Source organism: Ambystoma mexicanum, chromosome 1q (genome assembly GCF_040938575.1).
Source record: "Ambystoma mexicanum isolate Mex_15411 chromosome 1q, UKY_AmexF1_1, whole genome shotgun sequence".
Taxonomy (NCBI): Eukaryota; Metazoa; Chordata; class Amphibia; order Caudata; family Ambystomatidae; genus Ambystoma; species Ambystoma mexicanum.
The window spans coordinates 129643508-129670554 of record NC_090922.1 but is presented as its reverse complement, the minus strand read 5'-3'; the positions used below and the strand labels follow the sequence as shown (position 1 = coordinate 129670554).

Sequence of the window (27047 nt, the reverse complement as noted above, 5' to 3'; positions counted from 1 at the left end):
TTTGTTGCGCTCCCTGCTCTCCGTCCCTTTTCCTGCTCGCTCAGGTGGTGCAGTGCAGCGGGTCAGGGCTTGGTGCTTTCATGTGAGATTGCAGTAAATAGGGGTGTCCAACTATGTTAGTTACGCTCCAGTAGTTGGAATGGGAGCATGCAGGGTTGTTCAGCACTGAACGACACAGGGGCGTGGGGGCGCAGGGGTGAGCAAGTTCAGTTATTTAAGACTCACCGCGCAAATGTCAGACGCGCCAGCAGGGTCCTCCTTGCAGGTGCCTGTTGCTTTGGAAGTCTGCGCGTCCCCAAGGTTCCAGGAGCACCTCAGGGCGATGTACTCTGGACCTTCAGGGCCGCGGCACGAGCAGGAAAATGCTCAGGGGCGCTGGGCACGCCTTGTGTGCCTCCACTTCTGGGGGGCTTCGGTCGCTCCCGCCGTGCAGCCCAATCTCGTGCTTTGTGCCGCAGGCCCTGGATCACAAAGTAAGGGCGCGCACCGCTGGGGATGATTTCGTTGTGCTTTGTCGGTATGGGTGTAAGGAGGAGCGGATCATGGGCTCCAGAAGGTCGCTCTTCTCACCGCTGGGTTCGTACTCTTCTTCTGTATGCGTGGTCACCGGCTTATTTTCTACAGTCAACGTACCGCTCGGTACTGGGGTGGGGTGTCACACGCTGGCGAGTTGTCCACAGCGCTGCTGGGCGGCCATCCAGCAACGCAGAGCCAGTCAGTTCATATGAGCCTACCCACTTTCATTTTCACTGCTCCGGGTCCAGCAGGCCGTTCTTTTTGGCTGATGATTCTATGGGAATTTCACGCCGATTTCCCCTGGGATTTCTGCTGCTGAGGGGGGGATATTCACACTGCGGCCTCTCGTTATTTATCCATGGGGGGGGTCCAAAAGTGGGGGCTCAATCCACTTTTTTGGCCGTAGTAGCAGAGCTCGCACAGAGAGCATGTTTCCCTGTGCGCCCCCTGGTGGCCAATCTGAATCTCTATCGAATCGAATACCGACAACTAAGATCAATGTGCACCAATGACCAGATAAAAACAATAAGGATGGGATTAGATGCTGGAAACTATTTGTCAAGGAAATTTGTGGACGAAAAACACAACTAAGCCAACCAAGAATTCAAACAGAGATGAAACAAATACCTGAACTAAAATATCTCTCGACAAAGGATATAGATCGAGTGAGCTTCCCAGCCAACCCGAACACGCACATAGCAGAATTATCTATGAAGTCCGGATTAACATTTGAAACAGTACTGGGGGCGAAAGAAGACTGGTGCAAGAGAGATTTTTCAATCTCTAGAGATTGCCCTGAACTAAACTAAACATTCCCCTGCTTCTCAAATGTTGTCCCACTCTCAGTCTAATATGAACGACGCTGTGGCGGGCTAATCAAATATGTGGGACCTGGTTCCGGAAATAATATTGGTAATTTTCCTTAAAATGGCTATCCGGGAACCGCATCTCTAGTGAATCAGGACATACAAATTTTATCCTGCAAAACAAGAGGTTTTAATTCTCTCTCGAAGGATACTAAAAAATCTTATATTTCCCAGGATTTTGACATCTCATTTCAAGAAACTTGGGTAATTGAAGATCTGGGTATTGATGGCTTCACAGTGTATCAACAGTCTGCCAAGCATTGTGCTAGAGGCCGACCAACTGGGGGCTGTTGATAGCCTGCAAAAATGAGATCTTCCTAAATTTGTTATTATTATCAAATGCCATTCAAGGTATTCTAGCGGTGAGGGCTAATATCAGAGATAATACAATTGGTCTAAACTGGATAATAGTAACTATCTATTGGAATCCTTTGATAATCACTTTAAAGAATTTTCTGCAAAATCTGTCAGATCTCCTGGTCGATTACTCTATACGGTTCCCCTCAGACGAATTAATAATAATGGGGGATTTTAATTCCCAATGTATCGCATCTAAATATCTGACCTTGGTATATAAACATAAATCTAAAAATGGGCAGGCATGGTGTGACTTTATGTCAGAGTGGAATCTGAGAATTTTAAATGGCAATGTCGAGGAAGATATCCCCGGAGCTCCAACTTGGCGGAGCGGATTGTCTTTCTCGACGATTGACTATATTTTTGCCTCTCAAGGTATCTTCGACAATTGTATTATGCTTTCCCTGACTGAAGGAAATGCAAATGACCATGTAATGCTGGAGTCCACTTTTAGATCTCGACACAATTGTCTGATACCCTGGTACACACAAGAGTTATCGGTGAATATGGTGGGAAATCGGCTATTAAAGTTTGAAGGAGGAGGGTACCCTCTCACAAATAAACTGGATATCACCATTAAAGACCTAACGAATCGACAATTGATAAGATATTGTAAACCAAGTAGCTTTAAAAATTTCCTGTGGAGCCTCAATCATCCAATAAACCACAGTCCAAAATTAAGTGGGAATCGCAAGCACTGCTTTGATGCTCAAATTTATGAGAAAAATAAAAATAAAAAAAGGTAGAAAAGATCCCAAAAACGACAAAAAAACACAAAAAAAACAGCTCTATGTATTAAGGACGTAGAACATCAAATTAACTACTAAATAACACCTATAGACATTAGGTGAGATCCCATAGATTCATGGTACATCAGAGAGAGGGTGAGGAAATGCTGAAAGCCATCTGCCTGAGCAACTCCAGAAATGTCTGGACTATTGTCAGTTCGATGTCTTATCCTCCCAATATCTCAAAAGCCACCGTAATAGATGAAAAGGCTTGGGTGGATCATTTCTCCAAGGTTTATGGCCCTTCTGACAACTATGAACCTAATATCCAGATAAATTCAGAATTGTCACTGGACTTTGTGAGCGAAGATAATGAGATCAAGATTTAAACAAAAATCGGCTGCATCTAGGGCAGCGGGTTATAATGGACTCAGCAATGCAACCTTGAAGATTAATCTGCCCGTATGGGCGAGAGTGTTGTGTTGAAAATTTTGATTGAGAACATAATTTCCACCAAAACAATCCCCGAGTCGTGGAGAAATTCAATCATAATCCCGATTTATAAAAAAGGTGATCGCCTGGTTGCTGCTAATTACCGTCCAATCTCATTACTAGACGCCAATGGAAATATTTTCTCAGGACTCATATTGGCTGAGCTGGAGAAATGGGCAGAGTCAAAAGGAATAATCCCCAAACAACAAACAGGCTTTAGGCAAGGATTATCTACCTCCCTAAACACCCTTATCCTAAACTGTGCTGGTATAGATTCCCTAGAAAAGGGAGGTTCACCTCTTTTCGGAGCCTGAGTGGACCTCTCCCAGGCTTCGGATACAATAAATAGAAACCGGCTATGGAGGAAATTGAAACACTGGGGCCTGCCTGACAACGTTTTTGGGTATCCTTATAGAACTCCACCAAAGATCCTCCCTCAGAGTCAGAATGTGAAGAGCAGAGAACTTGTCGCAATCAATATAGAAATAAATGTACGTCAAGGGTGTCTAATAGCACCATTTCTGTTTATCTTGTATCTGTCTGATTTACATCAATGGTTGCGAGAGATTGGCCTGGTTGCACTGAAAGTTGGGAATATGAAAATCAACTGGTTAGTGTATGCCGACGATATTGTGGCTTTAGCCCACTCCCAAGTCGATCTGAAACGATTACTAATGACTTTTCTGGTTATGCCTTAGAAATGGACTTAAAAATTAATCCAAGTAAATCATAAATTGTCATTCTGAAACATCCATTAAGGATAACCAAATCTTATACTTGGCAAATGGACAAATTGGCAATCCTGATTACTAAAGAAGTGACCTATCTAGGATCTCAGATTACCTCGTACCTGACTAAGACCCATCTTCTCTCGATCATCGATGTGAAATAAATAAACTTGAGTGCTCAAATGAAGAAAATAGGGGCGCAATATTTTACATTTTCCATCCTTCCAGTTCTGAAATTTTATGTTGGAAAAGTGACCCTTACTATTCTCTTTGCGTTGGAATACAATTATCAGGCCTTTGATATAGACTGGAATAAGATAGAAGGGAAAATCTGGAGAAGAACCGTGGCACTACCCAACTGTATTCCCATTGCTTGTGTACGATATGAACTGGGTTTAACATCTTTGCTGGCAATGATGGAATCGAAGTGGGTTTCAATATATAGGTTAATTCTAGTTCCCCCGAAGTCATCTTTGAGGAAATTATATGGTCAATGAAGAGTATGAACAACCTTTTTTTTGAAAGAACTGAGAGTAAATGTAACAATATACTAGCCAATTCGGATAGCTCAATCGACGTCCTAATCCAGAATCCAGTGAAAACAAAGGAATCATTGAAGCGTATGGATTGGATAAGAACGATGGGAAAAATGAGAGTTGCAAACGTTTCTTCATCCCTCACACCAACAAACAAACCAAGAGCCTTCTTGGCGTTGTACTTAAAGAAATCTACGGACCAGGGAGTAAGGACGGAATTCCTGAGATTTAGATTGAATCTTTCATTGACTCTAGAAATCCAACATATCAGAGAGAAAGAAAAATACTCTTCTGATATATGTGATGCAAAAGGTAAAACAATTTGTCATCTTCTCTCTGAATGTTCAGGAACGTGGCACTTGAGTGAAAACGTTTGTACATGGTACACAAATCTTGGACACTCCTATGTTTTGGCAAAGACTAGTTTCAGGAAGTGAAATGTTCCTCGCGGTAGAGGTAGTCTTACTCCTAAAAGAACGTATGAATTTAAGAGAAATAATGGATTACTTGTTTCTCTTTTCTGATTTTAGAATTATTGTCAGGGTTCCATTCCTAAAATCCCATTGTGGTGTCAGATCTTCTCACTCACGTCTTGGACATTCTATATACAGAAGGAAGCAGCCCTGTGCCCCAAGCAACTCCGCTATTGTCTCTAAATCTTTGGGAGTTAAACGCTGTTTGCAAAAGCCTCAGGCTACAGTTTCATCTAGGAGCGTTCGTTCTTTCAGAGAACGCAATGAGTTGTCATGGAAACGCTGGCTACCAATGCACAGACGTATGCCTCCTGGATTACGGCTGCGCGTTGTGCATACTGTCAGCTGTTCATGATATAAACTCCACCCACTCTGCACGGCGCCGCTTCTGAATTTGTTCTGAAAGCTGCTTTACATTTTGTACCCTTGATTTCAGGTTTCTTGACTCCACGGTCTGCATTTCGGATTTCCTGCTCGGTCTCCTGATTTGGCTCAACTTTAGTTTATCTGGCTGATTCGGAACACTTAACAGACTGCTACGATTCCCCTCTGTATACTTGCTCTCGCCTGTTGCTGACTCGGAACGCTTACTGGATTGTCACGGTTCTCTTTTGTGCTTCTGCTTTCACCTGTTGCTAACTTGGAACGCTTACCGGATCATCACGCTTCTTCACGTCTCAATACTACAGTGTTTTGGGACTATACACTTCGCCCTTGGGATCTTCTGAGACACAGGGGGACATCAAGTACGTTTGGTTTAGACGTACGCATGCCAGCGGGAATAGAAGGATACCGTTATCCTGGAACTACTACTTCTGTTGCTGCAACTATTCCTCGTGGGACACTTCAAGACTCTTGACACTGTTCTATAGGTAAGCAGATTGCACAGCAGCATTGTTGTTTCTTGGATTAGTAGTGTTTCCTCTGTCATCAGTCTGTTCTGTTACCCAGGGTTACCCATTACACTTTTGCTGGAAACGTTAGACACCCCACTCATTCTTTTTGTGAGTACTTCATCCTATCCCTGTTTAAGTCTTCGGTATTGTTTACTGACATTATACTAATCCTTTGTTTTCTTTTTGCAGCCAACTGTGTGTACCAGGGTGTACTCAATTGTCGGGCAATACTTACCTCAATCTGTCCTTTTGTACTCTTGAGGGGTATATTGTCAGAAAGACTCAATTGCCACCACTTCTGATTTTAGTCCTTGGCTCTAACAATTGTTCATGTAGGTTAACAATTTATGAATGTGTTTTATTTGTTTTTTATTTAAGTCTTTTTTCTTCGTAAATATTATGTATATTATTTTTTTTTTAAAAATGTATTTTATTTTATAACGACCACACAGTGCAACAGAACATAAATAGAACACATCAAGCCACAACAAAGGCCAGACAACCGATATGAAAAAGAAAAGAAAGAAAAAACAGAACAGAATTAACTTAACAATCCCCTTCCCTCCCCCCTATGAGCCTGTAGGGTGTCCACCATCATTGTCCGTTCCGTGTGGTGGGGTTCCGTCGCTCTCAGATCCAGCCGAGGTCGACCCCGCACTAAACAGTTCAGCCAATAGCACCTTCCATGCCGTGAGGGAGCTCACCTCTTCCTCCCCTCCCGCCCTGCTGGCCTCCCACCATGCTGTCGTCTCGGCGGCAGCCCATTTCTGGAGGTCACGCCACCATACCTCCACCCGTGGCCTCTGACAATTCTTCCATCCCATGGCTATTCTGCGTTTGGCAAGTGTATAAGCCAAATCTTTAAGCTTCTCCACGTGCTGAAGCTTGCGCGCCCTGGGGCACCCTCCAAGCAAACAGGCCCAGGCCGAATCTATCTTAAGTACAATGCCCCTCCCTGCCAGCTTCTGCGCCACTTCACTCCAGTAGGTTGCAATCACAGGGCAGGCCCAGAACATGTGAATCATATCAGCGTTCTCTGTGTTACACTTGGGACACGCCTGGCGCCCAGCGTCTCGAAATCTGGAAATTCTCAGGGGGGTCATGTATGCCCTATGCGTGATATATAGTTGTATCTGTTTGAACCTCGCATTCCTCGATACTTTTTTGTGGTACCCCAGGGCGCGCTCCCACTGCCCATCCGCCATCGGGGCCCCCATCTCTGTTTCCCATTCCAACCTCAGGTACCCCAAATCCTTCCCAACCTTTGCCATCAGCATCTCGTACAGCCTGGAGACCTCATGCCCGCCCTCGGATGCGTCATACATAATCTCCAGCGTCGCATCCGGCTCGTCAGCCAATACGGTCTCGGGCCAAGTGCTCCGGACCTCCCTGACCACTCTGTGAAACGTCATGTATTGCCCCGCATGCAGCCCCGCCCCCGCCTCTAGATCTGCGAACTCCGCCAAGGCCCCATCCTGCCAAATGTCCCCCAAAGTGACCAGCCCCGCTGACTCCCAGTATGTTCGCAGGATGGCCCTAAGCTGTCCGTCTTCCCCTGCCAAGGCCACCAGCGGCAGCTGCGGCATGCACGGCAGGGGATCCCCCATCATCCGGCAGGCTCTTCGCCACATGTTCCTGCCCAACGCTAGCATCTTAGGACGCCCCCTCATCCATGTGCTGGATACCCAAATAATCTCTCGCAGGTAGAAGGGGGAGCAGTCCTTTCCCAACAGTCTATGTTCCGGGGTTTCGTCGTCCGAAAGCCACTTGGCCACGTACTGCAGCTGCGCTGCCACGTAGTAGGCCTCAAAGTTCGGCAGCCTCACGCCGCCTTTCTCATAAGCCTTCTGCAATTTCCACAATGCGACCCTGTTACGCGTGCCCTGCCATAAGAAATCTCTACATACCCTATGTAGTCTAGCAAAAAACCCCTTGGGTATCATGTATGGAATGTTATTGAAATAATGCAGCAGCCTAGGTAGCACGACCATCTTAAGCATAGCACCCCGGCCCATCATCGCTAAGGGTAGTTTCTCTCAAAACCTCATGCACTTCTCGATCCTCCCCACTGCCAATTCAGTATTGTGCCTGTGTTCCTCCCCGGTCGTGTGATATACGTCTATGCCTAGGTACCGAAAGGTGCTTGTCGCCCATGGGATTCGCAATACTGGCAACCTCTCAGCCGGTATCCCCACATAGCCGCCCAGCGGGAACAGGGTGGATTTCCGAGGGTTGACCGCTATACCAGAAAGCCAAGCAAACCTCTCCATCACCTCCAAGACATATTGCAAGTTCTCTTCAGGGTATTGGAGGTACAACAGCATATCGTCGGCATACAGGGATATCAGATGGCTCTACCCCCCCACCTCTATGCCCACCGGATCATACTGTTGCCGGAGGTAAATTGCCAAGGGCTCAAGGGCCAGGATGTACAACATTGGGGACCAAGGACATCCCTGCCTGGTGCCTCTACCTAACTGCCACTTATCCGACACTACTGCCCCCGTACGAACTCTGGCTAGAGGCGCGCTATATAATAATTCGGCCCACCTCCTGTACCCTGGCCCCATTCCGAAGTGATCCAGTGCCGCCAACAGCCACGGCCAACGAACAGAGTCGAACGCCTTGACCGCATCCAGCGCCACTATCGCCATTTCGCCGTCTTTGCTACATCCCCATTCGACCACTCTGTGTAGGCGTCTATGGTTGTGGGTAATGTTCCTGTCCGGGACATAGCCCGTCTGGTCAGGGTGAATCAGCTTGCCTATCACTCTCCTCATTCTAGCCGCCAAGACAGCTGTTAGGATCTTGCTGTCCTGGTTCAGCATTGACAAGGGTCGATAGGAGCCGCAACCGTGTCCCGGTGTATTGTGCTTGGGGAGTGGCACTATGACCGCTTCCCTGAGTGATTCTGGTAGCTGTCCCAGCTCAAACGCCTCATTAAACATGTCCAGCATGGGTGGGAGTACCTCCTCCCCATACGCCTTATAAAACTCGCTGGGGAACCCGTCCGCCCCCGGGGCCTTGCAAGTGGGCAGCTGTCGCACTATTTCTCTGAGCTCTTCCAGAGTGATCGGAGCATCCATCTCCTCTCGCTCTTCATCGCTGATTCTGGGCAGGCCTATATCCCCGAGTACTTCATCTATCTCCTCTCGGCTCCCCCCTTCCCGATCTTCATACAATGTTTGGTAGTATTCTGCGAATGCCCCATTTACCCCTTCTTGCGTATCGATCTCCGCACCCCCTTCGGTGATGACCGATCGGATCGGAGCCCTAGGGGTTTCGCTCTTATATAGCCAAGCGAGGAGCCTGCCTGTCTTGTCCCCACCCGCATGCAACCTCTCAATGTACTTCGTATAATTCAGGTTACAAAGTCTGTCCCAATGCCCAGAGCACCGCTGCTGCAGCTCGGTAACTACTTCCATATCGGTCCCACCCTTCTCCAATTCTTTTTCCAGCTCGATCTCGGCCTCTCGCAGGTCGGTCAGGATTCCGCCCATTAATCCCTTGGACTTCGCGATAGCAACTCCCCTCATCACCACCTTAAAAGCCTCCCACAAAGTACCAGCCGATTTGACACTCCCTGTATTCGACTCAAAGTACGCGACTATCTCCTCCCTCATGTCCTCCTTGAATACCGGATCCCGTAGCGCTTCCGCCCGAAGGCGCCATGTTGGAATCCGTGCACGTGGGGGGCGCAGCCGCCAATGCATGATTAGGGGCGAGTGGTCCGAGAGGACCCTCGCCCTGTAGTCAATCTGTTCACACTCCGTAAGAATGTCTGGAGTGGCAAAAAAGTAGTCGAGCCTCGTGTGCAGTTGGTGCGGAGCCGAATAGTGCGAATACTGCCTCCCACCCGGGTGTCTCGCTCTCCACACGTCTACCAGGCCTAGATCCGCTAGCAGCGACTGCAACACCTTGGCCGCTGGGCTGGGCCTAACCATTTTGTCATCCGACCTGTCCTCCCTGGGGTTAAGCACACAATTAAAGTCTCCACCCCAGATTACTGTGCTCCCCATCCCTTCACCGAGTCTCGCGCACAGTGTCTTGAAGTAAGTCGCTGTGTCCTGGTTGGGCGCATAAGTGTTTATGATGCAGACAACTCTACCTTCCACAATCCCCCGAACCATGGCCAGCCGCCCGTCCGACTCCACAACCTCCCCCAAGAGCTTGAACGGGACATGTGGTGCAACCCAAACCAGCACACCCCTGGCATACGCAGAGAATGTGGATCCAACCACTGTCCCCCTCCATTTTCTCCGCACCATTTCAAGTTTATCCCGTGTCAAATGCGTCTCCTGTAACAAGGCCACATCTATCCTCTGCCTCTTCAAATACAACATGACCTTATTACGCTTCAGGTAGCTATTCAACCCTCTAACATTCCATGTCAATACCTTAAGGTCTCCCATGATTTATCCGTAGCTCCCACTTCCCCCTCTGGTCTGATCGCCTCCCCCCAGTCCCGACTACATCCCTTCTCAGTTTCTTCCCCAGGCTCACATAACAACTAACACCCCCCACCCCCCTAACCCAACCAACCGCCCAGCTCCATCCCTGGATCTCAGGCATCCCCGTGTTCGGTTCTCTACGGAAGCCCCCGTAGAGAACCCGACAGGGTGTCACACCCCACACAGTGACTAACCTAACCACACACTGGGGTACGAATAAAACGGCCCTCGGATGCCCCCTACACATTTATATCCGCGCTCGCGGACCATGTTCGAAACAGTTAAAAAGTGCATCCCCATCACAAAGTGGCAAAGACTATATTCCAGTCCAAATGTTCAAAGTCCGCCGGGCCCACTGTTTCACTTAACTCTCCCTGCTCCGTCCGCCATCTGCTCATCAGGCTCCTGAGGGCAGTTCTGCGCATCGAGCCATTCCACATCCTCCTCAGGGGTGTCGAAAAACAGCGTCTTAGCCTTGAAGAAGACCTTAAGTTTGGCTGGGTAGAGTAACATATACTTGAAACCGGCCGTCCGCAGGCGCCTTTTGACCGCCCCAAAGTTCATCCGACTGCGCTGCACTTGTAGAGTGTAGTCGGGGTAAGCAGTGATGGTTGCCTCCCCTCGCCGTATGGTGCCCCCTTTACGAAAATGTTCCAGAATCTTCTCCCGGTCTTTGTAGTTGAGGATCTTGGCGATCACGGGCCTGGGCGGATTACCCGGCGGTGGCCTCCTGATCAGGGCCCTATGTGCCCTCTCCACTGCAAATCCCTGCGTTAGGGCACCTCCGGTGATCTCCTGCAGCAGCAAAGTCTCAATAAAATCTGTGGGATTCTGGCCCTCAGCTCCCTCCGGTAGGCCCACAATCCGGATGTTGTTTCTGCGGGCCCGACCTTCTGCCTCTTCAGCCCTGCTTTCCAGGTTGCCTACCCTCTGCACCAGGGCATGGATCTCTCGTTTGTGCGCAGTACATTCCGCCACAGTCGGGCCCATCTCCTTCTCCAGGGTCTCTGTGCGCTCGGCCAGGGTTCGCACATCTTGCCTCAGGAGGTTCACGTCCTCCTGTACCGCCCCGACCTGAAGTTCCATCGCAGTTTTCAGTTCGGCCACCGCAAGTTGGAGTTTGGTCTCCCATGTCGCCTTCAGATCTGCGATCGCTGCCAGGACCTCCTGGTTCGTTCCTCCTGCGGCCATCTCCTTGGGCTGGGCCTTCTCTTTGCTCCTGGTCCCCTCGGTGCCAGGCGATGTCTTGGCAAATTCGTCGAGCGTGGGCTGTTTATTCTTCGCCCTCAGGAGCTTGCTCGTCATATCTTCGATCAGGAGCGTCCCTTCGATCTCGCTTAGGCCCCAGGTCTGGGGGCACTATGTCCCCCCGTCGCCACACAGTTTCGGCTACCTCCAGTCAAGCTTGCTTTCGCTGGATCGCGCTGAACGTGAACTGAGGGAATCGCCTCCAGAATCCGGTCCCCGATCCTTTGTCCCAACATCAAGCGATGGCAGCCATTTTGTCTGCCGGCGAAGCTCCGGCCCAAAAACTTCACGCGGCTCCTGAGTACACAAGCGCTGCACAATCCCGTATGAGAATGCATCCACATGTGCAGCCGAGCTTCGCATTTACAGTCATCACCGTCTATGCCACATCGTAGCGGCCGTTGCGCGGATTCAGCCGGATAATGTTCGGATCAGCGGGAGCTCCCGTTCAGGCACGTCCTTTCACATGGCGTCCAAGCCACGCCCCCCCAAATATTATGTATATTATCTCTTTCTTTTTCTTTTCTCTTGGTAAGCACATGTGTTAAAAGTCATGATTTTCTCTTATGACCAAAGCACAATAAAAAAAAAAAGAATCTCCATGCAACACTGCAGTGTACCCCATACGCAAGGGGAACGGGGGGTTATGGCGTTTTATTCAGGATTCACGCCCTCTCAACCACATTGTAGAAGCAGAGTATCCAGTAGCAGCAAACCCGGCGACAATCCTGTGTGGCATCCCAGCGGAAGACACATGCTTCACCGTGATTGATTTGAAAAACGCCTTCTTTTCAGTGCCATTACACCCAGATTCACAAGATTGACTAGTTTTATGTACCGCAACCAGAAGTGGAACCATACACGTTTGCCACAAGGGTACTGCAAATCACCATCTATCTTTATCAGAGTGATACAGATGGATCTAAGCAACATTCAAACAGAGAACACTGTGCTACAATATCTAGATGACATCCTGATTTGCAGTGAGAAAGAGGACCAGTGCAGGACAGATTCAGTGCACATGTTGACAGTGTTAGCTGACAAAGGATACAAGGTGGACAAGGCCAAACTCCACTAGTGTCAAAAGGAAGTACTGTACATTGGACAGCTGATATCCAAAGACGGAATGCATATTGCCCCAAAGAGAGCACAGGCAATACGCAACACACCACAGCCTAAAACAGTGATGGAAATGCAGCAATTTCTGGGGTTGTGCACCTATGGCAGAGCATGGGTTTTCGATTACAGCACAGACACAAGACCATTCTTAACAGCACTGAAGGAAGCACAGAGAGGAGAAAAGTCACTGACCTAGACACAAGACATGACTGACACATTCAATGAGCTAAAAGAAGCGATATGCACCGCACCAGTGCTAGGGACCCAGGAATATAAAAGGGAATATTTCCTATTCTCACACACTGACAGTGTCGTAATGAAGGCGGTTCCGACACAGATGACAAGCATGGGCCATAAGCCACTTACTTACTATAGTGGGCAATACGAACCAGTAACAAGAGGACATTATGCATGCAAGCAATATCTGGCAGCTGCAGCCTTCGCAGTAGACAGAGCATATGCAATAACAATGGGGTGCACCATCACCCTTTACGTGGAGCACGCCCTTTTTGCCATATTGCACAAGCCAAAGAGCACATTGACCGCACAGAGAGCATCAGGATATGAGATAATACTATCCAAGGCAGAATTAAGGATAGTAAGATGCAAAACTGTAAACCCAGCACTATTCATGGCAGATGTCTACCAACTAGAGGATTAGGCTCATGACTGCACCAAGAACATAGAGCAATTCAGCAAGACATGTAAGGTGGAGGAAGATGCACTTGAGGGTGGGGGGGGCGGGAGACGTGCTCTACATTGATGGTTCTTCAATGATTGATCAAACTGATGGAATCAGGAGGACTGGGGCTGCTGTAGTGAGGTTGAAGGAGGACGGGGCAATTGAGGCAGTTCCAAGTTCCCGGTTAACATCTCATTCAGCGTAAGCAGCAGAACTAGTGGCCCTCATATTGGCCATACAGCACAGCGTAGGTAAGAGTGTGACAATTTACTTCGATATTGCCTACGTTACATCAACAGTACATTCAGGATTGGCATGTGAGGGTACAGGAGAGCAGATGGGACCCCAGTGCAGCATACACTTCTGCTAGGTGAACTGACTGAAGTAATAACATACCCACAGGAGTTTGCATTGGTGAAGTGCCAAGCACACGCCAACTGGGAAGACGCCATGTCGAGGGGAAACGAAGCAGCTGACTGAGGCAAAATGTGCATCATATTTTGGAGAATTGTGGGAACTGAAGGAAAGGCCCACCATCCCGGGAGGGGTGCGAAACATGGTGTTGAAAGAAGGGTACAATTGCCTACCAGAAACTCTTATGGAATGGAACTGCAGGGACCTGCACCCAAGGAGGGAAAGGAAGGGTGCTCTATGTCTCCCACAGACACCATATGGTGAGAAAACCACACAGGGAAAGTGGTCATGCCACTTGCACTACTGAAAACAGTACAAGGACAGTTGCATCATCCAACGCACACAGGGAAAGAGGTCACTGTTGCAGGCATTGGAGAATCATGGTTCTGTCCAAATTTAAGCAAACATCTGGCAAATTTCATCAATACATGTTTAACCTGTCAGCAATTCACTGCAGGGCACACCCTGAGAGTTGTGAGAGGAGCAATACCCAGACCCGAACGCCCATTTTAGCATCGCCATGTTGACTACGTGGACATGATCCAGGTATGTCAAGGATACCGCTATATGATAGTGGTTGTCTGCCCATTCTCAAGGTGGATAGAGGCTGGACCTTGTTCACATGCTGACGAACTGCGGGCAGCCAAATTCCTGGTCCGGGAGGTATTCCCAAGATGGGGCGTTTGTGAGGTCTTGCAGTCTGACAATAACCTTTCCCTCCGCCAACAAAATGTTCCAACACATCACTACCCTCCTAGGAATAAAACACAAATTCACATGTGCGTACCACCCGCAAACAAACTGGGTGTGTGAACGCCTCAATGGCCTCCTGAAGGAAAGCATTGCCAAAACTCAGAGCACCAAGAAAAACTGCCTTCACTGTTTGCCGTTGGCCCTCGAATTGGGCATCAAGCCAGGGTCCGACCACCATTTAACGCCCCACGAGGTGGTAACGGGACAGCGCATGCATCTCCCATTGGCTCCTCCCACTAGACCACTAAAAGACTGAAAATACTGCTGAGATTTTGGGTAAAAAAATGTACGAATGTGTTACTTTACTGGTTGCTAGCGCTTCTTTTATCTCTCGCCAGATACAACGGACGTGGGCAGGCCTGAAGACGACGAGCAAGAAAACTCTGACAACAGTACAACAGACAACAAAGGAACATTTAGTGCAAGTAGGAGATCTATTTCTCCTCAAGAATTTCTTGAGGCGCTGGAATTCACCCCGATTCACAAGACCCGATTTAGTGGAGGCTGTGGCTGTGGCTGATCGAGCTGTTTGCTTAGAGGGCAAAACTGCCTGGAACCTCCTCAAAGACCTCAAGCCCTACAAAGCGGTGGCCACACCAGGCAACGAGAGAGCACCGATCGACAGAGCCAACGCAACGGATTTCGATGAACTACAAGAGCGCACAAACATTCCCGAGTTAGGGAAACCCGGCCATCCTATGGTCCGACACTCCCAAGCAGCTAGACTAGAGACAGACACGCTCATGTGCATCAACAGCTGAAACACATTTTTATGTGATCTAACCCTTTTCTGCACAGGCAGGCTGTGGAGCAGTAATTGATATTTTGCACACCTGACAGCTGTAACACCGTTTTGTTCTCTCGCTCTCCTTTTTCCTCACACATGCAGGTTGCTGTGTATGTTGTTAGAATTGTTTAGGGAATTTCCTTGATGTTGCCCATCATTGACCACCCTGAAGCATTGTCCAACCAATTTGTACACTCGATGAGGAGACCTAGACATTTTAGAGCCCGAACCCCTGAAGTAGATTTCCGGGTATTCATAGAGTACTTGACCCAAGCCTATCCCCAACTTGAACACAGTGCATAACCCATTCTACCCACACTGAGAGACCCATCCATAAGAAAGGTAGGGGAGGAAGTATTTGCCTTTGCCCTAAGTGACTATTTAGTTCGCAGAGCTTGAAGGTACTGACAATTACTAAAACAATAACGCTTTTTTTTGCAATTTTCAGGCAGGCAACTTTACCATCCCAACGGCTGCTCGGACTAAGCAGCTTAAGTGGTCACAATGGATAAAATAAACTGTATTTTGGCTCTTGTGTGTTTCCCGATTCCCACTGGAATACTGGGTACTATCCTATGGCAGTTGTATTTTGCAATGCATGCTACAGCTATGGTCCATAATAATGTTCCACCGACCAAAGCAGCAGGAACTACCATGTCAGGTGGAGGAGAAGGCACTGCTGATAAGGTAAGGAGAGGTAAGCGCAGTGTTGATACAGGCATGAAGGGAGTTGACACATATCTCACAGACACGACACGAGTAACAACATGCAGTACAAGCAAATGTCCAAAGTTGGTAGGGATACCACCGGGGAGAGCTGTTATGTCTGCTCTTTAATCCCCTACGCCACGAGTGCCTCCAGACCCTTTATTGCAACAGAAATACCCATAGCAAGAGCACAATGTCTTATGTACCTTGTGAGGTTCCAGACGCGAGGAAGGTTCCGAGGGAGAACAGCAACATTGAAGCGGATGTCCAAGGGGACCTTCCCATATGAAGATAATTACATCAAGACACTAGCTATGATGAAAAATTGCTGGCAGCTCCAGGAAGGACTACAGTACATAACGAATGGACCAAAATAGGGAGACACCAAGACGATCACATTGAAAGACCTGCCATGTCCATGGACAAGATTGAAGGAAGTAGGAGAGCCAGGCTGCTGGGAGAGACCGCAAATATTGATCTATAGACAAGTATATACTAACGATGGTTGGGAAGACGGAGTGGTGGGAAGCAAGGCACTGACCTTAGCAAAGTCATCAGTGTCTGAAAGAATGGGAAAGGAGTGCCAAGTTGGTGACATGGGTGGAGAATGAAGCTGGACCAATGCCAATAATTCCCCTGAAGACACCGGCCGCGTGTTATCAATACAATGGCGATGAAGAGGTTGGTGAAAGCGAAGGATGCAAAAGGATTGAAACAATCCCGGAAATGGGAGCAGGAACAGAGGTGTGGATGAATCACTATTGGGCTTGTGGATCTAAAGCATGTGAGAAATTGCCACCTGACTGGGAACGAATATGCTCCCTAGTACTCATCAACAAGCCCTCACTAGTGGTACCCAGGAAAGACGTGAAGATTGATGACTTCCCAAAAATGGAAAACACCAAAAGGAGGAAGAGGTCACTAGACGCAGTACCACCTGCCCGAGCCGATAACACAGACAGAGAAGGAACTGAGCAGAGAAAGAGAGGGGAATTACTTCTCCGGTAAATCAGAAGCCGCATTGGATGAGGTACCAGCATCACACAGACTGTTCAATAGAACACAAATGTTCTTTGCATTACTGATCCCTGGAATACAGACGTACACTAATGCCAAATGGTTACAAATCACTCGCTGGGAATCGATGGTAACTTTAAACTCAACAGTGAATGGGTTAAACGCCATAAAACAAGAACTAGAGCAATAAGACTGGTGGTGCTCCAGTATAGATACGTCCATGATCTCCTCACAGCTATGGAAGGAGTTGTTTGCACAAAAATAGGGAGTTCATGTTGCACGTTCATACCTGCAAACGATGAAGATAACGGAACACTCTCTGGTGTAGTTGCACAATTGGCCCAGATGCATGCAAAGATTGAGGACGAAGCACTTGGAACAGGGAAGGACACAACCTGGCTAGCATACCTCTGGTCATGGATGCCATCTTGGTTGGCAGATTGACTAAAGGTGATAGTTGGAGCTCTGGCACTAGGAGCATCCCTGTGTGGGATCAAGATATGTATCGGAAGGTGCAAGAAAACAGAGGAAGAAGCAATAGGAATGCAAATTCTCATGGATATCAGCATTGAAGGAACAACGGATGATATCGTGCAGGAAAGAGACAGAGACAGCATACCGATGTGTGACCTATTTCCGGGTGGAATAGATGTGGACAATCCACGTAACCCAAGGAAGTATGAAGGGAAGTGGGTATGGTGCAAACCCCAAGGAGGATGCGCCTGCATGTACTGGTTGTTCGACTATCATGTGAACTACTATGGACACCTTGCAGGGATAACAATGATATGGCGGTTGATAGACGATCCACGCTTTTATTGTGATGTGGGCGGGGGGACTGAAGAGGGAAGGTCGAAATAAGGCACTGTTCCCACACCCGCAAAATACTCGAACTGGAAGAAAAACCAAAACCAACATGGCTGCCGATCGCAAGAGTGCACCTACGATGGCCAAGTACAATGAGAGATACCCTCTCATTCAACCTTACAACCCAAGAGCAGTGCAAACATTACGCAAGGTGGGTGAAGACCCGCAGGATGAAACCAAAGACAACTCCATTGACAGTCTCCACTAAAGCACCAAGAAGCCATGCATCTAGTTGTTCAAAACAGCATGACATAGCAGAGTTAGACATGAAGCACATGTACCATCTGCACATCGGGACACAGTCACACACCCAAACACACGAAGAACACAGGCGTACAGTTCTATAAGTTAGAGGACAGTAACATGCACATACAGCCTGCATGTTTATAATGTTGCCATTAGCTTGTCGCAGCAACACAAACTGCAAGAAGCAAAGAAGATATTGTATAAATGCTTGCAGATGCCACATGCAACTAACCCAACAGAATGCCCCTGCGGCTTACGATATGTAGGCCAGACCAGTCGACCGGTACACAAACGCATTGTGGAACATCGTTCCAGGATCAGATGTCGGACCATAACAGCTCCACTGCTCTCTCACTTCTTGGAACTACAGCACAACCAGGACCACCTTAAGTGGTAGGTGCTTGAAAAAATACAAAACTCAGGGAATGTAAAGAACGCCCTGAACTACAAAGAAGCATGGTGGGTTTTTAAATTACGCTCTCAGGTCTAAATGAAGCAATACCCCTGGCCAACCACCACTACTAAGGGGCTGTCCTGCCTCCCCTCCTCGAGCCATTTTCCATTGCACCCCTACTACTCTCCATTTCCATCATTGGAAACATCGGTCCTGCATTCGGAATGCAAACATCAACTCGGCTGTAGCACGCCATTGGGCTGAAAATTGACATAATGTGACACAGATTAGATTTGTCATTTTGGAAAGTACTAACGAAAAACAATCCACATGAAGATTTGGGCCAGCGGCTTAATCGCAGAGAGACTTTCTGGATAGACAAACTGGGCAGCTTAGCGCCTAATGGACTCAATGAGGAAATCAATTATCACTGTTTTCTATGATCTTGTGTTATTTCTACTGTCATGATTGGTATGTTCCTAGATAATACTTTATACAGTGTTATCAGTGCCCATATATTGTGAACTTTGTATAAGCTCTACTATAATTCCTGGACTCTTAGTCTGGGACCAAAGGTGCCGTCACTCGAAGATACCAATTACAGAAGGTATGCATATAGACACTATTTCTTATTCTATTTACCTCCTTACTCCATCGCTGCACATCCTGGACCCTGTGTCTAGGACCCAAGGTGCCGCCCTAGGAAGACACCAATGGCAGCAGAGTTTATTGTCATTAGCATTACTTTTTACTTGCCTTTGTTCATTTGTCATTTTACTCTGTCAATACAGCCTTCTTGCACCAGTATTTCTTCCATTTCTACTATACTCTTTTTTCATCATTTGATCACTCTATAATTCCCCATTCATCCTCATGAGGTCTGATAAATGTCTAGATTCATTTATTTCAAGCCCATCGGCCTGATTGCAGCATCTGTTATCGCCCGCTCGCCCTTCGGGCTACAATGTGGTCATGTGTCGTATTTAGGAAGCGTTGCCTCGGCAACACTCCGATGCGACAACGGCAGTCTGCTTCATGCCGGCTACGGGAGAACAGCTCAGCTCCCGCCCTCGGTACGGTAAAACGTCCCTCACCTTTTAAATAATCATGACTACGGATGAGAACCGCTTTCAACAATGGGTTTCTTCTGTTTCCTGCAATCGCATTGCAGGCTACTTTACTGCGCTGATTCCTGTCAGGCAGTTCGATTCAGTCACCACATGGCCGCTACACTTTAGTTCGCCACACTCAACATTCTACCTACCCGTCACAGGTAACTGGCTCTTTTTCTTTTCTTTTTTATTTAACTGTTAAGTTACCTATATACAATAGTGACTCATCGGCCTTTTCCAATTTTTCTTTTTTCTGCCCTTTCTTACTCATCTACTACTGCAACCTCAACTGAATGGTATGTTTTTAACTTTACCACGATGGTGTATGACACCAATATGCAATTATGCACGGTTTTTAATTGTTTCCTTTGTTCATGAATATGTATGTATCATTTTTAGACTGGCCCTGATGAAGGAAATGTATTTCCGAAATGCATTGGCAAATTCGGTCTGATTGATTAATTAATTGTGGCAAACTCTTCCTCACTAAGAAAATATTAGTGACCACTCATTTTTTTAGATAATTTTTTTGATATAAACTATTTTGAAAAACAACAGAACTTCTCGTTTATCTTTTTGAAATTGGAAGTATATTTTTGACTTTAAAGCTGAACTGTTAGTAATTTTGAAAAACCACAACCCAGGTTGGGTAACGTAGAGAGCGGCTTTGTGACTAGGTATTACAGTTGGTCTCTTGCTTCACAAGGGTAACTTATTACCTATCAGTTTAAAGTTCCACAATTTGATGGATACAATTTATCTTAGCCCACATGTATCCTTTCCATTGTTTTCCAAAGGACTGTTCCTCTTCATGGTTACTCTGTGTTTTGCAGCTGCAGACACATGTGTTCAATGATGTTAACACAATGAACCTGAACAACAGCAGTACCCGTATTCGTTTTTTCCAACTGGCCCATTTTTATTAGGTTCATTGTCTCGGCTCCATGTTATTGACCACTGTTCCCCTTCATAGGTTAAGTGCATAGTGCTTTACTAAAATGCATCAGCAATATTTAATTTTCTTGTTGCCCTTTAATCTCTTTGAGGTACAGAATTGCATTTGATGACCATTGTTATTCTTTATTTCCTTACATCAAAGTGATTGGTGTATTTTTAAGATGCATTAGCAGCGCTTCAGTACATATTGCCCTAATTAATTCGGTAATCAAAGTGCCTCCTGCTTTTAAAGTGCATGATGCCTTTTCGAAAGCTTTATTGTTTGAGTGCTTCATGTTCACAGTGTCGGTGTTCATCTGGTACATTTTACCATTAAATAAAGTGCATAGTGCTTGTTATGTTACATTCACATCATAGCTATATACATATGGACAGATATGGATGATATTTTGCAAACAACAAGGTGGCATAGGCCCAGTCGGACTGGAAATGTTGAGAAAGATTTGTTGAAAAATGTAAAAATAACCCCCCAAAAAACAATGTTTTCGGTCTACTTCCATTCATTCCCCCATAGTGAAAAAAGTCAAAATGTCTGCGCAGTACACAGCAAAAACCGCTGGACAGAATTGGACCAGGTACGAAGCAACTTGGGCACGAAGCGATGACTCGTTTTGCAGGTGGTGTCTGGGGTTATTCCGTCGAGTAGAAGTTGAAATATTAGATGGAGAAGGGGGTGCTCCCTTCTGCCAAAATTATAGCTATTGTTGTTAATGTTAAAGGACATTTGTACTGTGCACTATCACCACCGGAGTGGTCCGCTGGCGCTCTGGCGGCTCTGAAAGAGGAAGGGAGGGGGGGGTTAGTGGGTGAAAGCTGGAAAAGTGCAAGAGAGCAGTGATGTGCTGTTGGCGGCCTCAGCCCGGTGGGTCCGTTGGCTGAGCCTGGGTTGTTTGCGGCCGGTAGTCGTCATGTACTGTTGTGCGAGTCTATGTGTGTTTATGTTTTGTTGTTGCAATGTAGTGAAGTTTGTGCGGTTTGTTGTGCGTTAGGTTTGTGGTTGTGTTCGGTTTGTAGTTTGAGAGATGTATGCAGAGGGGGAAATTGTTAGTGCGAATTTGTTAGTTGGCATCTCTATCCTGACTTGAGGTGGTGGGCTTCGGCTTCTGTAATCTCCCCAGATGGGTTTCGGGAGCACCCCTGTGCCTCTGTCCTGATCTTCGTCTGTGCGACCTTTAATTTCCCTTTTACATCTGGCCCTCTCCGCCCCCCACCTTTCTCGCAGCCCTACCCGTCTTCCCTTGCCACTTATACGGCCAGTGCACCTGCCAATGTCCACAGCTCAGTTGTTGTGGCGTTTGATAATATCCCGACAATTTCACAACACTGTGGTACCTGGTGGCAACTAAGGGGCGAGTGCAGGTGTTGTGGGCGGTTCTGGGGATGTGTCCCACAATGCACCAGCGGAGCTTTTAAGAAATGAAAATCCACCATTTTAGTTGCTCGATGAGTGAGATGACCGGGTTATTACGGGTATAACCAGGGTTAGCCGAAAATGAAAAATGGGAAAAAATGCCAATTGGAGGAGGAGAAAGGATGATATGGCATCAGGCTAGAGGAGGGGAGGTGGAAAGAGAACAGCATGTGAAATGAGGAAGTTATGGACCAATCTCAGAGTTTGAACATTTTCACATAAGCAGGTTTATAGAGAGAATAACCGGGGTTATAGTAGAAAACAAGATCGGGAATGAAAGTGTGTCACACGAATAACCAGGGTTATTTTTGCAAATAACCAGGCTTATCTTATCGACAACTGAGTTATTTATAGTACGTTACTATTATTGGGGTTATACCAATTGCAGTTATGGGGGGGGTTCTCCAAAATGTACAAAAATTAGATTAATAGAAAAAAAAAAAGCAGTGTGCAGCTGCAGTGAGGTCAGGGGTAATGGGTGTGGCCAAAGGCTATGGCTACTGGGTTACTTTAAGCAGCCAAATAGTTCAATATGGAAAGGGGGCACAGGCGGATGCTGTGGCTACTTCCCATGGCTAGGCCCAACGAAACCTACTGATGGACCACGACAAAAGACTGTGGCCACTGGCTGTGTCTAGTATGCCCAAATGAAACCTTGTGGTGTGGACATGCCGACGAACGGGTCCACTGGCCGAAGGCCATGGCTATTGGGCCTGTTTAGGAAACTTGGAGCAATAGTTAGAGTAGCCACGGCCAAAGGCTGTCGGCACTGGCCATGGCCAGAGGGACTGGAAGAAAGCTATTGGGGCAACATGTAAAGGGGCCACGACCGAAGCTCATGGGCAAATACCAAGGCTAGTGAGCGGGAAAGATAGTGTTTTAAAAGATACACAGTGGCCGTGCTCTCTGGCCAGGTCCGAAGGCCCTGGCTAGTGGGCCCAAAAGAATTGCTGAGGCCGTGGCCACCTAATGGGTCCAAGAGAAACATATTGGGGGAACATGTACAGTGGACACAGCTGAAGGCCTTGGTATAACAAACCCCTTGAAATTCACTGAAAAAACGTAGTTAAGGTGCAGTTATGTTGTGCAGATTTAAGTCAACAAAATCCTTGAAATTCAACAGATGTGGGAAGTCATGATCAGCTTAACTCTGCGTTCCCATTGCAAAGCGCATGAGCACATGCATATTAGAGAAGGGACTCACAATGACATACAAAATTGCATTATGGGGGGACATCAATGGGAGCATGCCGAGATAAACTGCACCATGTTTTTTTTTTTTAAATGGTGGACCCACCCCACATTTAACACCTTGTGGTTAGGAGTCTTATAACGTAGTCACATTCATTCTTTAGTGGTAAATATCTGTACCCCTACGGTGTTGGGGGGATAGCACCAGCTTTCACTGAGGTCAGGTCTGTTTAATGTGAGGGTGCACCCATAAATTATGATTAAACCTATGTGAATATTTGAAACATCTTTTTAAAACTGCTGACACGCAGGCTGATTTTAGAGATACATGCTACCAGGTTAAATGACCCAAATAATTCCTTGAATAATAAATACCAAACTCCAGTTAAGTGGATGCATGCACATAAAAATGTTCACCCGAGGATGACCAACCTCGACAACCTGCTGCCCTGCGAGTCATCCAACTTGGTCACACAGATGCCGCGTTGCAGAATAACTAGAAGAACGGAAATTATGTTGCATGTGAATGCAGGACTAAAAACTATATAGCTGCAAAACTAAGTGAAAGCACAGGATTCCCAGAGGAAAAACGAACTGGCTTTTTTGGTTATTGCGGCTAAGCGGCAATAGAGTATCAATGGTGAAAATGAAATTAAAGGCAACTCAACAAAAATATTTGTAAGGATATGCAGGATTTTAAGTGTTTCATGGAAAGATTGATTATTGAAAGTATTTTGAATGTTAAGCTATCAGAGCTTGACAAGGAACATATGGGAGGAGTGCCCAGGCCAAATTAATATTAGGTGGTATGCAAAATGTTTAAGGGAGTCGTGGAAATTAATTGAAAAGGCAAAGGATAAACATATCTCCAGGAGCACACGATTATGAACACAAACTGTCAACCTGGTGGACAACATAACACATATTCAACCAGTTCTAAGTTGATCCCAGATACTTGTATCCCAGACCAACTCTGCATCCTCACTGTATATAAATGTACACAAGTGTATATAATGTAGAAATGTAACCAAATCTGTATTGTCCTATTGCAGTGATCAACACCTTTATTGTATTTTATTTTGTCTGGAACTACGCAGTGATACCTCAGGATCTGGGCGTATAATCAATGTAATTAATAAATAAATGATACAATATTACAAACTCCTACAGAATAGCCAGGTACAGTGCATGCACTGTTCTGCAGCCCAGCCAGCAGCATAGTGGGAACGATCATCACAGCTCCCATCTCAGGTCCGTGCACGATCCAATTTGCACAAGCATCCCACTCACTCACCTTCCGGCAGCTCGAGCTGCCTTGCCCTACGGGGTTGGCCGCGCCGGGGGGCCCACTGGTTTCCACGACGGCTTGCAGCTGATCCAGCTCTTGGCGCAGCAGCTGGCGCTGGTGGAAGGTGAATGCAGGGTGGTTACTCGCCATGGTGAAGAGCAGTAGCAGTTCGTCGGCCGTGCGCGCCTCGTTGAGCTGCAGGCCGTAGTTGTTGAGGATTGAATCCATGTGGGTGAGGGTGCGACAGAGCACGGCGGCCGCCTCCCGGCTCTCGGAGCCCAGCAGCGCCACGGACACCAGCAGGCGGCTGCGAACCAGCTCGTCGGTCAGGTTGGTGAGCCGCGCCAGGTCGGCCGCGTTGTTGGCACGGATCTCCGAATCGCGCAGCGAGTGGTAGTCCTTGCGGGCCAGGTCCTCCAAGCAGCTGCCCAGGAAGCGCAGCTCGAGCGGCAGACACATGTCCAGCAGGCCGCAGAGAAACTCCACACGCTGCGCCGGGCTCAGCTCCAGGAACCAGCGGTAGACGGCGGCGCGCTGCACCGGGCAACGCTGCTTCTCCACCATGGCGAGTCCCGGAAAGCAGAGCCGATGCAAAGAGAAGCGGGTGCAAAGGGGTAACGGTGCTACCCGGTGGCAGTGGGTAAATTGACCTGTGCGGGGGTGGGCGAGGAGCACGAGAAAGTTGGCTAGGGGGCCGCGACTGGCAAAACGAGCTGCGGGTGCCCTGTGGCTGCTCTCACGCTCCTAGTCTTGGTGGCCGATTTGCTTCATCCTCCCCTCAGTGTCCACGGTTCGGCGCTGCCCCTTCGGAGCTGCGCAAGTTCTGTGCCCATCCTAGGGTGGCGAGGGTATCGGGGATACAACCTCAGTGCCAGAATAGCTTCACATGACAGGGTGCTCCCATCCCGAGCCGGTGTTACTGACAGGTCGCCGCCTCCGCTTCAGGAGTCATTTGTAGACCACTGGCCGTGCCTCGCTTTCTCTCACGGGATCCCGGGGCCTGGTTGCGGCCGACCGATCCCGCTATGTTTACCTTCCCCACGGTGACGCGCTCACACCGGAGATGAGGCAAAAAGCAGGCTCGTGCAGTACCAAGTCCAACTGACACCGGGCCCCGCCCCTTCTCCCTCATCCTTAGCCCCGCCCAATCAGGGACGTCTTAACGCCATTGCTGATTGGCTATTTCGCTTCCTTCCGCGAAGGTTGACAGGCGAGTATGCCAAGGACTCGTGCCGGAGGCGGGGTGACATCTAATGTCCCAATTGGTGGTTGGGTCCGAAGTCACAGTTTAATGCTAGATTGTCTTGAAATAAGATTGTTTTGGCGTTAACTCTGAGTTGTCCCCATACCAGTATTGTTGTGAGACCATAGGGAAGGGCTATATCATCAGCTGACCTGCACGGTAACAACCAAGGCAGCCATCTCGAAATAGTGGCACTGCCACAATGTCATCACAGTGTAAGAACGTTTAACTGAAACAACCGAGTACATTTATATCAATTGTTGGATTGGTTTTGGAACTGTTTAGGCTTTCCCCAAAGGGATAACAGATGTAGGGTTCAGGTTCTATCAGCCGACGGGTCGTTAAGGTGGAGCTAAGTGGAAGCAAAGGGTCCATGCGGCAATGCCGCACGTGTGATACGATTGATCATGTCTTAATAATGAGGAACTTTAGGGACAACCGATTTATGTTTTTAAGTTGCTTTTTTACTGTTGGAATTGTGTTTTTATCGGTTGACTGGCTGGAAACGGCAAGGCTGCCTCACCAGCATTAGCTAGCAATAGTGATAATATTGGACCATCAGGCCCAAAACCTACAGCTGGCAAGTTTCCCAGTTCCATGCAGAATCTTTGTGCCAGTCCCCGGGCCCCCTCCCTTTGCACTCTGTGTTAGGATTTATAGGCCCACCCTTGCAATCGGAAAAATAAAACTACACGTTCCAGCATGCAATTGGAAGCAAAAAGCAGGACTGGCTGCAGGTGTCATGCATGGAACTTGGAAACTTGGCTGGTAGGATGTTGTTCATCACTATAAAACTCTCCGTAGTCCTCTGAGGTCCAATGGAACACATGCTCCTGCTGATGTTGATTAACTGGTTGGCTGCACCCACATTACAAGAGAGGCTTCTGCAGGGCACCACCATACCTGCTTACATTGCAAAATAAAAAACCCTGAGATTTTTTGCCATCCGCAGCGCACTTCCTAACAATGCCCTTAAGTATTTCAAACTGCCATTGCCCCAGCCCAGAGCATAAAAGGGTTATATTGTATAAGTTTTTGCGTGTGTATATAATATACTCTCAAAACGAAATTTGCGAGTGAGTTCAGCTTACTATTAGCATATTTATCTTTTGATATTGCCATTTTGTTCATAATAAAAAACAACGCACATACATGTGTGTGGTGCCTGGCATGTTTATTTAGCATATTTGTATGCTGAGTGAATGCTTTCCTTGCTGTCTGTGTGGGTCAGTTATCATAGGAATGCCAGAGGGAATATAGAATGATGAGTGCTGGGGATTCTAGAGATGCTCCTTCGTCCCGTCCCCTTTCCTCCATACTTATGGGACACATCTCTGTCCTGTGGGACGGGACCGGAGCACTTTGTAAAAAGCATCCAACATTTTTTTTCAAAAATGTGTCCTTCCTCTCTTTCTTGCGCGGGGCCCGGAACGCGGCTGTAACCCCGCCCACCTTGGCTCCGCCCCACGCATCACCCATCAGTCCTTTTCTCTGCTCGTTCGGGACTGGACGCACTTGCATCCTCGGAGGATTTTCTTCCCTTTTTTCCTCTCTGGCTCTCGCTAGC

General features: G+C 47.5%; 1 protein-coding gene across 1 annotated transcript in view; it reads right to left on the bottom strand.

Moving 5' to 3' along the window:
• Positions 1-25341, bottom strand: part of ZCCHC14 (zinc finger CCHC-type containing 14) — a 1189754-nt gene extending 1164413 nt beyond the window's left edge. The window contains exon 1 of the mRNA XM_069636185.1: positions 24244-25341. Within this exon, the coding sequence (XP_069492286.1) occupies positions 24244-24801 (558 nt within the window). The 5' untranslated portion in view covers positions 24802-25341. The remainder of the gene's footprint in view (positions 1-24243) is intronic.
• Positions 25342-27047: the final 1706 nt, after the last annotated feature.